Source organism: Sinohyriopsis cumingii, chromosome 15 (assembly GCF_028554795.1).
Source record: "Sinohyriopsis cumingii isolate HCF-2022 chromosome 15, ASM2855479v2, whole genome shotgun sequence".
In the NCBI taxonomy this organism is placed as follows: Eukaryota; Metazoa; Mollusca; class Bivalvia; order Unionida; family Unionidae; genus Sinohyriopsis; species Sinohyriopsis cumingii.
This window is the reverse complement of record NC_142975.1, coordinates 125501574-125518130: the sequence shown is the minus strand read 5'-3', so window position 1 is coordinate 125518130 and position 16557 is coordinate 125501574. Positions and strand designations below refer to the sequence as shown.

The window sequence follows — 16557 nt, the reverse complement described above, 5'->3', positions numbered from 1 at the left end:
GATACAGCATCCAATTAGTGTGTTCATTCAGAATGAGACTCATGACCTATAGAGATCGATAAAATTCAATAGGCAAAATCTGAAGTCGCAAAGACATCAACATGGAATTCAGCTGCCAAATTAGCAAGATACACGGCACTTGAGAACCTGACAAAGGAACCCATTGATGATCACTGGAACAAACTAAGAGAGTTGTGGCAGAATTCTTCCAGCACATTCCTTGACAAGAGAGAAAAAACACTCAAAGAATGACTGACTGGCATAAGAGACAAGGTCACTCACTAATGATTGTAGAACAATAAAGCAGCAGATTAAATCAGTGCGCAAGAACCACAGGAATACAGAGTTCTGTATGGGCAGGTTATCAAACAAAGTCAAGAAATGCACCAAGAAAGAGCCTGAGACAGCAGCAGGGAAGATATACATCATACATCACAAGGCTATATGATTTCACAAGGAAGCCATCACACCTAGTCAAAAACAAACTCGGTGAACAGAAACAGTGACAACAATGGATGGAATATTTCAACAGGGTGCCACCAACAGAAATGACAAATCCACAATAGTGGAGATGCTCAAAGTCAACACAACAAAAAAGAAAACACCCAAGATAAATATCTCAAATGCCCTGAAAACATAAAAATACCAAGGCAGCAGGACCAGATAGCATCCTATCAGAGGTTCCTACTCCTTAAAATCTAGAAGAGTGAGCATGTCCCGACAAAATAGAACAGAGGATATACTGTACTGTCCAACTACCAAAGAAAGGAAATAAGGTTCTGTGTATATAAAAAAAGGCAGGAAATTATTTTGCTCTCAGTGCCCTGCAAAATTTTCACCAAAATCGTCTTGGAAGACTGAAGAATTCTCTTGAAGCAAAACTGTAATAACAGGCAGGCTTCTGCAAAGACAAATCCTTTTCAGGCCACATCACTACACTCTGAAGCATAGCTGTACAATTCCTGGAATGGCAATCACATTTGAATGTGACATTAGTATGGTAATCTGTAAGCTGATACGTCATTACGGAATCCTGGGGAAATAGTTATTTGACAACTCCAAGTGGATCAGGCACTGAGACCCAAACTCTTCAAGGGAAAACTTTTAAGAAGCTTGTCTGTATTGCTGACAAAATTAGCAAAAGAGTACATATTTCTATCTAATGCAGATCCTTCAAAACAAATAACGATTCCAAGGCAACAGTGACTAAAGAGATCCAGTATTTGTTTTTTATTCTGGTTTGGTTTTAGTTTCTTAGGTCATGTGACAGTCCATTACATAAGACTGGAAATGCATCTAATATAGAAAAATGCAGGGATTTTTCTATATCCTGAGATCAACACATGTTTCCACCATCTAACTAACAGTCGTTTGAATAAACAATGTCCACAAATCAAGTAAGCATGATGGTATGATACCATACTGTAGATTCTAGATTAACCATGTTTTTTTTTCTTTCTCTTTTCTTCCATTTTATTTCATTTAGCCATAAAGTTGAACTCTTAATTTGTTCACACAAGACAACTACATCATTCAATGCAGTCAAGATACAAAGCAATCCATTCTTACAATAGAAATATTTATTTTATTCTAGGCCACACACAAACCAACTCTGGGCAGACAGTCTTCCAGGGTATTCCTCTTACCCAGAATATGGCAGACTTGGACAATAATCTCCTCCAAGGCTGCCTGTCAGAATAGGTTAAAGATTTCAATGCAAAGAAAAGGAGGATGCATACTCCCTGAGGCCTGAGGTATACTGTGTTGTCTGAGACAACAATATCATGATGACACATGAGGTTGACATACCTCTGTAAGGCTAGGAACACTACCAGGATCTCCAAGTATTTTTGGGTTGAAACATTGCTTTTTCTTGGGACCAAAATCCCTTAAGAACTACACCCTCTGACTTCAGGTGAGTACCTGATTCCAAATGTGATAGAGCACATCAAGACAAGGGATTCTGGGGTCTGAATTGGATCTGTGATCAGAAACATGTCCCAAATTTATCCACCAACACCGGTGGTCGTGAAAATTAAGATCCTAAGGGTATCTGAGCTGACAGAGGGTCCCTATACAGTCTCCAGTTTGCAAGAATCAGGAACTGGAAAGGATACAAGACTGCAGCTGAGTTCAGTGTTCCCAGGAAACAGAGGCAATTTGACGACAAAGTCTTCACCAGAAGACCTGTCATGAAGGCTCTGATCTCATTCCTGTCCCGAGGAACATGAACCCTCTCTGGACTGGTGAGAAAGTTCATCCCAACATATATAAAAGCCTGAAAACGAATAAGGTCTGAGTTATCTAAGTTAGGAATAAGACCAATGACACACACACACTCTCTCTCTCCCTCCCCCCAGTCAGTGCTAGAAGTTTAAAGTCAGTGTATGAAATATACAAAAGAACTGTCAACATTAAAATGAGCACATGCATGAACAGACTGTACACTATGCATATAGTTTTCATCTTTTCTGGATAAACAAAGATACACACCATTCCATCAGGGCAGGGAGCACATTCTACATTTCCAGCACCGAAATCTTTGACAATTCTGGAACTTGCTGAACACATACATCCTAAAACTGAAACAGACCAAAAAAAATTTAGTGCATTATTAATTTAAAAAATGGTTCACTTGTCTTGTACTAAAACAAGAAGCAACTTGTGAAATCAATATTATTATCTATGTTCCCATTAGTAGTAGTTCAAATAATCATTGGTTACTAAGTTTCCTAAATGACTAATAAATGTCATGAAATTATCTATTTTGGTTACCAGTTTTCATTCAGTGTCTATGGCAAACAAAAACACAAAGTTTTTGATTATGTGCATCACCTCGGCAATCATCACAATAAAAAAAAAACCATCAAAATCACCAGGATTAAAATGGCAAATGATTAACATAATGAAATTCCAAAATACAGAGTGGAAATGGATAAGATATTACAGCTGGTTTGAAAATCTCAAATATTTTAAAAACTAAGTCATTTCTCAGTCAAGCTTAGTAATATTGTACTTTTTTGTAGTCAGATCTAGATAGGGTACAAATTTTACTAATATGATGCTTTTGTTTAGACATAACTGCTCGGGTGGCCAAAGTGGTTAGAGCATCTGCCTTGGATACAGGAGGTCACAGGTTCAGACCCCAGGCGAGTTATACCAAACACTCACAAAAATGGTACTAGCAGCTGTCTTGCTTGGCACTCAGTATAAGAAGTTAGTGTGTGGACTGCTGTCTGGCATTTCTGCGCACCTAAGGTTTTTGTTTCTAATACTGAAGCAAAATGCATACCGAATTTGAGCGATTGACAAAAATAAAATACAGCAATGCTTACCATTTGAAAAGATGCAATTGTCACCAGAATATTCTATTCAAAATAATATTAATTTATGACTCGTCATATGTCTGCCTATTCTGCGCATAGCTTTGAAAAGATGTAATGTTTATCCATCTTGCTACAGAAATGAAATATATTACTTTGGACTATTTCTGTCATGAGTTCAGTCGAGTAATTAGGTCAGGTTTATAGCTAGTTTTACAAAATTCAATGTAAAAATGCCAATAATTGGCAAGAGAAATTAAGCAAACTAAACCGATCTTATAAAAAAAGTTAGTACAGTTCAACATTTTATGAAAAATAAGCTATTAAGTGGAAGAGAAACAACAATGAATAGGATGTAATGTGTTTACAACATCTTGTTGATGGGGGAAAAATTACTACAGAATTTAGAAATAGACTATACACCGGGGAATTTGTTGAGAATTTATGTTCTAGAGGCAAGTAGACACGTTAGGTAGCAGACGATTTTTTAAGTGTGGGACAACTTCTTGCAAAATTGGAAACTTGGATTAAAATACAGTTTTGTTTTAAGGTACACATTTCCATCTTTTATATAACGTATTTATTTGCATGATTCTAAATGATGCATAGTAAATCGAATTATCTGGGTTACAGGTTCAAGAAGGTCATGGAGTGGGTCGGCACGTTGCCATTTAGAAATCACATTTTTATGTGCATTTTGAGTCTAAATGTGGGATATTTTTGTACACTTTACAAATATCACTTTTCTTAATTAATGTATGATTCTTCTTTTTCTGGATACAAAATGGATTTTTGACCCAAAATAGCATGTGATCAAATGTTTACAGAAATGACGTACTGTTGCGCAGGATTACCCGACGTGCAGAATAGGCCAACATGGCGGTATATATATATATATATATATATATATATATATATATATATATATATATGGTATGCAGAGAACTCGCACCAAAATATCTGAAGAATTTGCCCCAGAGTGGTTGGAGAAGTCTCCCCACTTCATCTGGAGAAGTTGCCCCAAAACCCAGATAACCTTTTTATAACAGAATTAAAACATCTTTTACATGATTCATATTTAGATTTTTATTTATACACGATCACAAAAGATATATTAACTGGTAATCATAAAAAGCAATATCACAGTAATATTTCTAAGACAAAACTAAGTCTCTATATAATCTAATGAATGACGATAGTATAGTGATTAAAAAGGATGATAAGTCAAACATTATTATTATTATGAATCAAGAAGATTATGTTGAAGAAGTTGAACGTCAATTAAATGATGAAAACTACTACAAACATACTGTTGAAGATCAGTCAATAAAAATTTTTTTAAAAATTTCAATATGCATTTATGAAATGACTAAAAAAACTATTAAAAAATAATCTTTATGTGAGGAATCTGATACTTTCCCTCTTAACTGATTCAGCCCCGATCCCGTCTGTAGGCATGATGAGGCTGTATCCTACTTCCAAGCTCTGCAGCACCAAGGTCATTTAAGATACACCAACATGGGTGGTATTCAAAAAAAGCACACAGATATAACTCTAAAATGATATCAAATAATCATGAAGTTCTAGTTGCACTACAAAATACAGAGAGAAAAAATGCATTTTTCTGACCCGTTTGTTTTCCACCCAACATTCACTCGAGATCGGAATGCGATTTGGGTCCGGATTTTAGACCTTTTGGCCTCAGATCTAAGGCACCCGGTCTTAACTGCACACAGACAGGTGAACCTTTGCAAAAACTAGGATAAGGTGGGCATCTGGAATAAATTGCGGTCTCCATATGGAAATGATGGGTCCATTAAGCAAAAAAAAAATTCCAACTTTTACCCTTCTGCTCATGCGCAAGCAAAATAACCAATGGAAAATGATGTTTCTAATACAACTAGGCATTATTCTCATGGAAAATCTGTTGAAAACCGATGTATTATGATGTATTCAGAAATAGCCCCCCCAAATGTCTTTTCTACGTACATTTCATGCAAAAACGACAAAAACCTCTGGGGCCGAACGAGTTAACATGCGTACACCTCAATTCTACATATTACCCAAAACTCATACTGAAATCATACATTAAAGATACAACAACTTTCATTAAAAAGTTGAAGTCTATTCCACAGCTATCTGTTAATTTCAATCCTAGTATTATTAGATGTAACATCACTATATACCAACTTTCCGCATGCAGTTGGTATTGAAGTGTGTAAATATTTTCTTGATAACAATCCTAATAATAGCACACTATCTCGTAAAGATATTCATATAATAATAAAACTTATCTTGGAAAATAATTATTTTCAATTTAATAATACGAATTACATACAAATAATGGGTACAGCAATGGGTATTAATATGGCTCCTTCGTACTCTTCCCTTTCATGGATAAATTTCAAAACGAAAAATTTAATCCATCTCTTTGGTTCAGATTTTTCAATCACATTTATTTCTGATAGCAGTCAACCTAAGAACTGAAAAAATGTATTGATCACCTAAATCATTTTCATCCCGACAATTAAATTTACTTTCTTAGATGTAAATATGTTATAAAATATTGATAACACTATCTCTACAAATATTCATATCAAGGAAACTAATATCCACAAATATGTGGAATATTCTTCATGTCATCCCATGCCATGTAAAAACAGTATACCATATAGCCAGTCGAAAAGATACTGATGCATTATTTCAGATGATTGTCAATTACAAAATTCACTGAATAAATTACAAACATATTTATAAAATATAAATTATCCTACACATATAATTGATTCTGCATTGAACAAAGCCCGTAATATTACTCAACATGAGGCTTTAAACACAGCAGAATGTAAAATAGAGAGAGATGTAATTCCTTTCACAACACAATCGAATCCTTCATTATCTAATCTATGTCATATAATTAATCAATTTTATAGTCTCCTAAATTTATCAAATAAAACCTGCGTAAAAGCACATTACAAAAATAAATCAATTATCGCTTAAAAAAGAGCCAAAAATTTGCAAGATGTTTTTTATTAGTAGTAAACAGAGAGAAAAGAAAAAACAAAAACATTTTCGTCATCTAAATGCAACATAACCGGTCCTATCGATGTGCAAACATAAGAGAAACTACTAATATGAATAATCATCGCTTTCATATATAAAATTATAGAGATCCGCAGCTTTCATCTAATATTTTAACGCCAATAATCACTCTCTAAGCAAATTGTCTTTCATGCCAATAGATATTGTGCATGGTGACATGAATAGACTCAAAAAAGAAACTTTTGGATTCATAAGTTAGATACTTTGTATCCTAATGGCCTTAATACCAGCGCACTATATAAAATTGTATAATTTTCTTTTTTAATTTATAAATTGTATATCCTTTATAACAATATAATTATATGTATGACTGTTTGTCTCTTTTATTTTATTATTTTGCTGTTATGTAATGACGTAATTGTTGTTTTAAAATAAAAGACGTTATCCGTTTCTTTTAAAACATTATGTGCCTGAAGAAGCACAAATTAAATGCGAAATTATTTGCACAAAATTTTCCACTCCACACACACATAGTTCTCCATTTTCCACTCATAGGTTTTATCTCCGTCCATCAAAGAGCAGACCGTTCGTTGTAACAGTTGATTTAAATATTTTCAATGGAATTTAATCTTGGCCTCTTAATTTAGTAATATCTCGTAAGTACACTGGCGACAGTAACGTAGGTATTGATATACACCATTCAGGTTGCAATATTTTCATATCCAATGTATCCCCCAGGGGTGTAAAATTGAGGGTACAAAAACCCCTTGGTGTCAAAACTGGGGGTCAAACAAAAAATGTGGTGGTCAAAAATGTACTGACAAATTTTCATACGACTCATACTTCTTCAGCCTGAAATAGGATATTGCAACTTGCACAACATACTCTCTCTCTCTCTCTCTTCCTCTAAAAATACAAATACACCAACATGCACAATTAACAAACAAATGCATTGTCCATTCAAAGAATAATTTTATTAGTTCATTTTTCTTTTAAAGTCATACTTTTAACAGTCTCCTCAAGCAATATTATAACCCAACACATTACATATAAGCCAATACAAAAAGCCAAATAAATCTTTTTAACCAAATGGGAGTTAATTTACTGCCTTTCATAAAATGTGTACTATCAAAGGTTTCATTGTACTTCGTCCTATAACACATTTATCCAAATATCAAGGAGGATAATGATTCATCTTCTTTCTAATAAGTTACACTTGAACTTTAAGATCTTTCTTTTATTGCAGCAAAAGTTAAAAACCAACAATGACCCGCTGACTTTGTAATCTAAATAACGCATTTGTCTCTGCAGGTTTACTGATTTCTTTGTTGTGAAATAATGTCTTAGGTTATAATGTGTTCTCCGAATATCTTATGGCGAACGAGGGCAGATTTTTAAAAATTCTAAAATCCTGTCACGAAACGATTTTTAATTTTTGCAGTCTTTGCAATCACGCAATCAGAAGTCACACTGGTAATCATAATGAATGTGCCATATTCTAGTCAAGGGAATTACTTTCTCCATTTCTCATTCAAGTTAGATCCACAGTTACTCTTTTGTGTTCTGCTTCTTTTACTTTCTTCGCTAATGCTTTTTAGTGCATGACGTTTTAATCTGGAGATCACTTTCTAGTACAACAAGCCTTGAGGTTAAATATCTAGATGACAGCTTGCTGAGCTCGATGGAAATTGTGAGAAGCTCGAGAGATTATGGGAAGCTATTCCGTCATAACATTGCCTATGCTAGTCTGGTTTATTGTTTTATATGTTCCCTGCAACTTTGCTATACGAATAGAGGAGCGCAAGGCAGGGAGCAAACAAAGCAGGGAACCAGTCAATGCCTATACTCTAAGTATATGTGATGCCATCCATCGTCTAATACATTGGGTATTATATAAATCCTGATCATATTATGAAAATCCTTTGCGTAAAAAAAACGCATGGCAACAAAATGTGTGCATCAATTTTCTCCAGTGTGCGTCCCTGATGCACAATGTGCATAAAGGGAAACACTGCATATCCAAGTTTTATTTATTGTTTACATTGAATTTTTTGGAATGATAGGCGTATATTGATATAGCAAAAATGTATGCATTAAGGAAAGAAACATATAAGAAGTTAACGTGTCAGCAACATCAATTTGTGCCTCATTAGTGAATTTTGGTCTATTACACGCGACCATGTTGTTATTATATATTACAAAATAACGTAATCTTGTTTATTTTGCATCGGTAATTTAGTAGTGAAATATTTTTGAAACTTCTCGTTCAACTTGAAATAGTTTGTTTATTATTGAGAAATAATATAACTACAAACATTTACAAAAAAGAAGAAATAAACTACTAGTACAAGTGATTTTTCAGAAACTGTCCGAATTATGCGCATTAGCCATGATGATGAACTCGGTAATGACCGCATTTCTTGAGTAGGCATCAATGATACTTTTTATTGAGTTCAAGTATCATTTGTCAATGGTTAGCAAATCTCAATGAAAAATCGGATTAAATTGTTCAGTTAGAGAGATAATAACATAACCCTTTGGCTTATTCGCAGTCAGCGCCAATTCAGTCAATTTCGGGTTATACAAGTCAATGCCACAAAGTCATCTCAGGATGACTTAGGTTATTAGGTTTGAACCATTTTATATATAAAACTGCAGACATCACATCATGCTTACATCCTCTTATTTTTCCAAATAAAATAGATCTAATGATTTGAAGAGCAGAGCGAAAGGGACAGATAAAACTTATTTTTCGTTAACCACAGAAGCGAAGTTGATCAAATGGAAAACTTTAAAAAATTTCACATTTTATAGATTTAATAAGTTATTAAGTTGAAGAAAAACAACTATAAATAAAGCCTTAACAACCATGTGGCGACATCTCAGAATTACTATATATTATCCTTGGGGCGACTTCTCCAGGCGAAGTGGGGCGACTTCTCCGACCACCACGGGGCGACTTCTCCTGACACCTGGGATGAGTTCTCCCAGGGCGAGTTCTCCATGGGGCGAGTTCTCTGCTATTCTATATATATGCATGCCTTTTATAAATATTTTATTATTGCAGTTGGAAGAGAATGTAAAACTTTATTTCCAATTTAAAAAAATGGTATTGTCTAATATTGTAATGAATAATCAACACAAAATAATACGATGTGTCAGAGGATAATCGGATAAACATGTCTGAACTCACCATCAGATCTTACTGTCGTGCCGTTAGGACAGGGCATACATGTCAAATTGGATGCCAAGAAATACATCCCAGGTGTAAGTTTGCATACGTCTACTCCCTCTTGCTTTATTGGTTCGTTGTATCGCCTTATCTGGGCTTGAACTGAAATTAAAATTCCAAAGAAGACAATCAGCGCTGTTTTTTCCGCCATTTCTGTTGATTCTGGAGACGGTCGGAATGCTCGAGAAGCTATCCGATTGGGTGACTGGTTTTCCGAATTATTTTTTTGGCGTACACACATTAGCACGGTACCTGGTAAATCCGTACCCAAATTGTTTCGTACCCAGTAATTCGTACCCAAATAAGTCGTTTCGTACCCAAAGCAATGGTCGCTGGTCAATTTTTAGTTGTTGTTGTAAGGTTTAACGCCATTTTTCAGCACACGATAGGCTATACATGGCGGCCAGTATTAATGAAGGAAAAACCCCGGAAAGAACCACCGACCCACGAGAAGCTACTGGCAAGCTTTCTCACATACCCACATTGGCTGAATCCGAGACTCGAACCCACCCAGACAGAGGTGAGATGGCAGTGATCCGTAACGGACAGCGCTTTAGACCACTCGGCCACCCGGGGCCCCTTGTCTTTTTGTACCCAGTGGTATAGTCATTTCGTACCTAAAGATGAAGTATTGTAATTTAATAGCATATACAATTTCATTTCATCAGAACATACTATTTCCATGTTGCTTTTTTTCTTCCTTTGTGATATATAAATATACATACATAGAGCATACAAAATTAAAAGGTCATTACACGAACGATCAATGCTAAAATGAATCGACATGTTAGTGAAGTAAGGGCTATATATAAATGGAAAGTAATAATAATAATAATAATAGGAACATAACTAAGGGATAATATTATATGAATACTACATGACCTTGTATACTTTAACGGGAAGCATAATTGAAACGTTAAGTTATCAAATGTTAAAATCCACGGATATCTAGTAAGTTGAAGCTTTCAAGCTTAATTCAATTTCACACGTGTTTGATTATTTATTTGTTTTTGTTTTACTTTGAACTAATTACACGAGGTCTCTGTTTTTCAGCAATCTTTTGATTCGGAGAAATCTTAATAAATTCCGTGTCAAGAATTATTTGACATTAATAATATATTTACTTCACTTATTTACTGGGGATTTACTTTATCTTCGGAAATTTACATTTGTTTTACTCAGGCACTTATAATTTAGTATAATGATCAGAAGGCAAACTTGGAGTTATATACAATGAATTAAAATTTATCATTAAGCCCAACAGAATCAGTTAGGAAATTCATTCAATAGTTCTCATGGACGCATACATTGTTACTAATTGTCCCTGCCCTTACTCTCCTATGTCGGTTACAACTGACACGTGTTCCACTCCTAATCGTTTGTCGTCAGGTATTGTACAATTTACGTTTGATTCCTATCTCAGTTTATTTTAATGTTGTTCTGTCTATTTATATCAGTAAACGAATACACATTTATAATGCTTATGTGCAAACAAGATCTGACAAGAAAGCACGATACAGATATAACTTGTTGAGTTAATTGTAAAATAAAAAGTGCTTGTAAGAAATATACATCAGTTGGGTTCAATATGTGGAGTCAACCTGGATTACGAATACCACATTCCAGGTTGAATCATGGTCTGTGTTAGAAAATCTGTTCGAACCAACATCGATGTAGAGGGTTGGCATCGTAGGCTCAACACAAAAGCCGGCAAAAGCCAGTCTTCCTTTCTATGTGCTAGTCAGCCTCTACGAAGTCACTTCTTTTGTTACACAGATTCAAGTGGTATCAGAAGAAGAAAAAAAGCTGAGAAGATACCAGGAAGAAAATAAACATAGCAAAAACTGCCGGCGAAAATATTCTCGGTGTGATAAGAGTGCCAGAACGGCGTTATCTCCTCCTCAAAATTACTGAAACGTTGCAGTAGCATATACGGCCCGACAACTGACTGACAAGGCCAATTTACTGCATTATTATACAATGATTTTAAATCTGAAAACAGAAATGCATATAGTAATTATGTTTTCTTCATGTATGTAATAAAACTGGAATGTACAATTCGGAATAATGTTGTTAGTCTTTTGTTCTTTAAGAAACCTATTTGAGTTAATCTTTCGTCTTACTGGGGCGTCTACTTCAATCATTCATTGGATTGTAATTATTACTGTTCTATTCTGGGGAAAAATATGTCGTATTACATGGGGTGCTGTATTATAAACGTTTCAATACTGGCAGAATCAAAGCATGCATACATATCTTCGATTATTTTAATAATTAAAATAAATCAGTTTTAAAACACGGAAGTAAATATCTGTAAAATGCAGTGTCAAGTTAAATCTCTCTCTCTCTCTCTCTCTCTCTCTCCGCGACTATCTATGTGCATTATATTTAAGAGAATAACAAACTAAAACATATCTTGCCAAAAAAATGAAAACAAATTTTCACTCGCCATGAAAAAATATTAATATTTATACTTAGTTAAAAACAGAGAGAATTTCAATTATACTACTAACTTGTTAGTTTCTTGTGATCAGTGAAAGTGTCCAAGACTTTGCACAAGAATGCTAATGCAGCCGGCAGTCTACCAAAAAAAAGTGGCTTGGGTGCCCGTATAGTATACACGTTCAACACATTTAAAAAGCAGTCAACAAAAATTGAAATTAACACCAGTATTGGTCCTTGGAGGAGAGAAACTTAATCAAGCAAAACTGTTTTATCTGCGTTCAGCCCCATTATTAAAAGATCGCAGAATTTCTAGTCCTTTGAGGGGATAAACATTTATAGATTTTTTCAGTCGCGTTAGTCATTACTAAACAATACCAATAAATATGACAATGTTTGTTAATTTGAACAATAGAAAAAATAATAAACTTATTCAGTTATTTAAACCAGAACAACGTTTTTTTTTGTTTTTTTTTCTTCTTCTTTTTACTGGCAATGTAAAATTTTGTTAATTCTTTTTAGTACAGAGATGCTATTATACGGTGAAAACAATACAATTACTGTAATTATTTGTGTTTGGTCAATTTTTGTCCGGATATGCTTTGTTCATGCAAGTTAGGAGAAATATTAAACCTAGAGAGGGAGCGGTAAATATGACAATACTATATTTTTGACATTGTAAAAATAATGGGTACGAAACGACCAGCACCTCGGGTACGAAACGACTAGCACCTTGGGTACGAAACGACCAATTTCGACTGGGTTTGAAACGAATTGGGTACGGAATGACCATGAGCCCATAACCACAACTATAGTCTTAATATTATCATTCTATGACATTACGTTCGATTATGTTGTTCATCAAAATACATGTGAGTCCGGTAATAATAATATTATTTATTACTATAAATAATTCCATGAATATATTTGCAATAATAAGACAGTCATGTTTATATTAATGATATAAAAATTATATCACCAAAGAGTACTATTTTTAAAATTATAAAACTGTATAAATCTAATGAAACATTTTTCTTAGTTCAAGACCTTATAACAATTTTAAAATAAATAAGTTCTCAGAGCAAACAAAAGAAAACGCAATACTGTCAAGGAAAACATTATTACAAAATATAAATTACTTTATTTTCTGCGAGATCGTAAATTATCGATAAATATGATCAAGAAATTGGATCCACCATTTTGCCACTAGTTGATACAGTGGTAAACATGTCCATCTGTCAAGCATGACCACCCGAATAAAATCCCATTGAGAACACAACAATGACGGAAAACAATTTTTTTTTTTTTTAACCGCGAGGTTACGATGCCATACCGAGTCGGATTGATATCAATACGCTCTGGGAGACGTGTCTCATTCGGTTTTGGTTTCCATATCCTAAAAATGACAAGTCATCTAATCGTTGTGATGTCATTGAAATTCTTCTGACCAATAATAACAATGGGGTTGATGCATCGTCTTTTTTCAGTGCAAAGCCAATAAGCTGTACTCTGTGGAGAGAGAGAGAGAGAGAGAGAGAGAGAGAGAGAAAGAGAGAGAGAATTTCCAAATTGTTATGTTCGGGCGAGGGGCAAACATCCAGCTAGATACAAAGAATATGTCCTCTTAATGAGAGACATAATTCATTACGTTCCATCACCAATAAAACCCCTTCATTTTTAATTTGGACTGTAACTCCTGGAATTTCATATTAAACACGGAAGAAATCATGCAGTTATGTAGACTCTAGGCCGATAAATCAGCCCCGTACCAATCAATAGTATCATCATACTAACTGACAATTTTGGCGATATGTACATGCTATTTCCGGATCAAATCCTATTTATGGCGACTTATAAATCCACGTGGAATAACACAAACCTCTGTCTTTCGCTAATTTCAATCTCGCGCGAGATATACCGGTAGCTATGACCAAATACCGGCAAGTGTCTAACTGCACGCATGCGTGTTCCAGAACGATTTCCATGCCGGAAAATTGAACATTTCAATAAACAGGTGACAACAAACCCACATATCGTCCTTCGTTATCAACACCATATTTGGGAGTTAATTTATCACAATATGTAAACTCACACTCTTGATCACATTGCTATTAGTGATAACACGTCACCGAAAGGTTGTGACGTCGGTGAGATTATTATTACGTAATAAAACTGAGGATTGATGCAGTTCTAAATAGCCACTACATACAGAAATGGTGTGTGTGTGTGTGAGGGCAGACCTTAAGCCGATTGGATCGATTTGACCCAATCGGGCCTCGCGCTCACAGGGAACCTTAGCGCTAGTAATTTTTAAAAAAGATATCTATACAGTGACATTCATTTTAAAGCGATGGAAGACAATTTTTAGTTTAGTATCTTATACAATATCGTGATCGCATTTCCTCGCTAAAATGATACAAATCGGGCCCAGCGTATTCTAAGGCGGTTACTCTGTGTGTGTGTGTGGAGGGGGGGGGGTGTCTTGTCTTTTTTTTCTTTTTCTCCTAGTATACAGCGTGAAGGCAGAGGGCTTTGCAATGTGTGTTGTGCGTTTAATAAATACATAATTTATATAGTCCGATAAGTCAATCCCCAAAACTATTAATACTGATGAAAGGTTTGACTGTGATTTATACGACTGTGATTCCTATCAAAAAAGGTGTATGTCAACGTGGTCATGTTGTCGCATATCAGTTCAGTTTTTCCCGTCACCTCTGCCAGGGTATTGGCCGCCCACTCGCCAAAGGCTTCTGTCCTGTGCCATCCCCTCGAGCTGTTGTCTCAAATTTAATATTTATATACTTCAGTTAAATTCTGTTCATTCACGACTGTTGAATGCACTACACTTGAAATGTGATATAAAAAAAACAACAACAAACAACAAACTTTCAAACGAAAAATATTGATCGCTATGGACAGTCAATATGGCTGCCAGGTACTACTCTGGTGAAGAAAATAGTATGTCAGGTCTAATTATTAAAACAACTGAGTTGAGCGCACCTGTTCCAAACATGTGCACGCACTAAAACATTGATTTTTAAATAGAATTTAAACATTGGGGAATGGGTGTGAGTGAGTAGTTTGTATTGGACAACTTTTATACGTGTATTTTAACACTTTTTGTAATTGTACAAAATAGGATCTATTCATCCACAATGGTTTTCTTGCATTTATAGATGCTTCCCGATAAGGTCACTAGCAGACGATATTCTGCCATTTTACCTGGACGACGGGTAACCTGGCAACTTCTCCTAAATGCCATCACCAAAATTTACCATTTTTAACAAGTCACACTGACGCAAAGTCCATTTATAAATCACACATCTAGATACAAACTGAAAGCTTGATTTGCGTTGTGTTTATGTATGTAATTTTCGTAAAAGTATCTTGAGATTCAATGAATTTATTTCAACTTACAAACACCATATAAAGTCAACTGTAAATCTGCCAGCTGACCACAAATATGGCAGCTAATGACGTCATTCGGGAACTCTCTATTATTAAAATATAAACCGTAAACGAAGGAGGGGTATGCATTTTCAACATAGAAACATAACTTTTTAACAAGAAAAAATATGTATGATTGTATGTTTGTCGGATTGTTGATGTTATCTACAAAGCGCGACCAAGTGACGTCATGCGCATGGACCACCGTCATATTGGCAACAATCGTGCGCAGATGGTTGTCTAGTGTTTTTATTTTTCTTCTTCGTTTTTTTTTTAAATATACGGGTAGAAATGCCTTAATTTCGTGCCGTGTATGGGTGCTTAAACAGACGTGGCAGAGATAAAATAACTCGTTATATAGACCCCCAAAGGTTATTTTGCAACAGGGTTAACGGACAAAGGAATTATCTAAAGCCCGGCGATAAAATATCTTCAACGCGCTAATGATTGTTATTGTGCAATAAAATTCCGACTCTCAACTAAAATTAGTGTATATGTCCACGGTACGACATGTCAACTAGCAAGCCATTGTTACCGCAGTTATTTTAGTTACAGAATGCTCTCGCAATAAGTTTTTAAAATAAATTTTAAGGTCAGAACATAGAGACATAATAAAGGAATGGGATACTTTCAGATATAAAATTAATGAAAACGCAGTAGGATATTCGAAAAGAAGGAAAGAATTATATAACATGGAAAAACAGGCTCTAAAAGTGCAACTAGGGAAAAACAACACAGAGGAAAAATTAAAGAAATAAAGGAGAGGCTAACGGAAATAGAAGAAGAAAGCAAAGGAAAGAACATTAGAGCAGAAAAGTTTACCCACGTATATAAAAAGGCAGATGGCCTATACATAAGGGAAGAAATAAGGAAAGGGGGATAAAAGAAAATAGGAAAAATAAGGAATAACAATAGTGAATAAACTGAGAAAAAAGTATATCATGTAATTTATTATGAATTACTATAAAGAACTATATACAACTCAACAAATCGATAATAACACTATAAATAAGTATCTAGATGAAGTAAAGTGCAAGATGATCTCAGCAGAACATACAGGCATGTGTGACT

At 34.8% G+C, this 16557-nt stretch overlaps 1 protein-coding gene across 1 annotated transcript in view; it reads right to left on the bottom strand.

Annotated features, from left to right (window-relative positions):
* LOC149782696 (meckelin-like) overlaps positions 1-9757 on the bottom strand; it is a 95406-nt gene extending 85649 nt beyond the window's left edge. Inside the window, exons 1-2 of the mRNA XM_089934190.1 lie at positions 9559-9757; positions 2494-2582 (exon numbers count right to left, since the gene is read on the bottom strand). Of these exons, the coding sequence (XP_089790316.1) occupies positions 2494-2582; positions 9559-9748 (279 nt within the window). The 5' untranslated portion in view covers positions 9749-9757. The remainder of the gene's footprint in view (positions 1-2493; positions 2583-9558) is intronic.
* Between the last annotated feature and the right edge of the window lie 6800 nt (positions 9758-16557).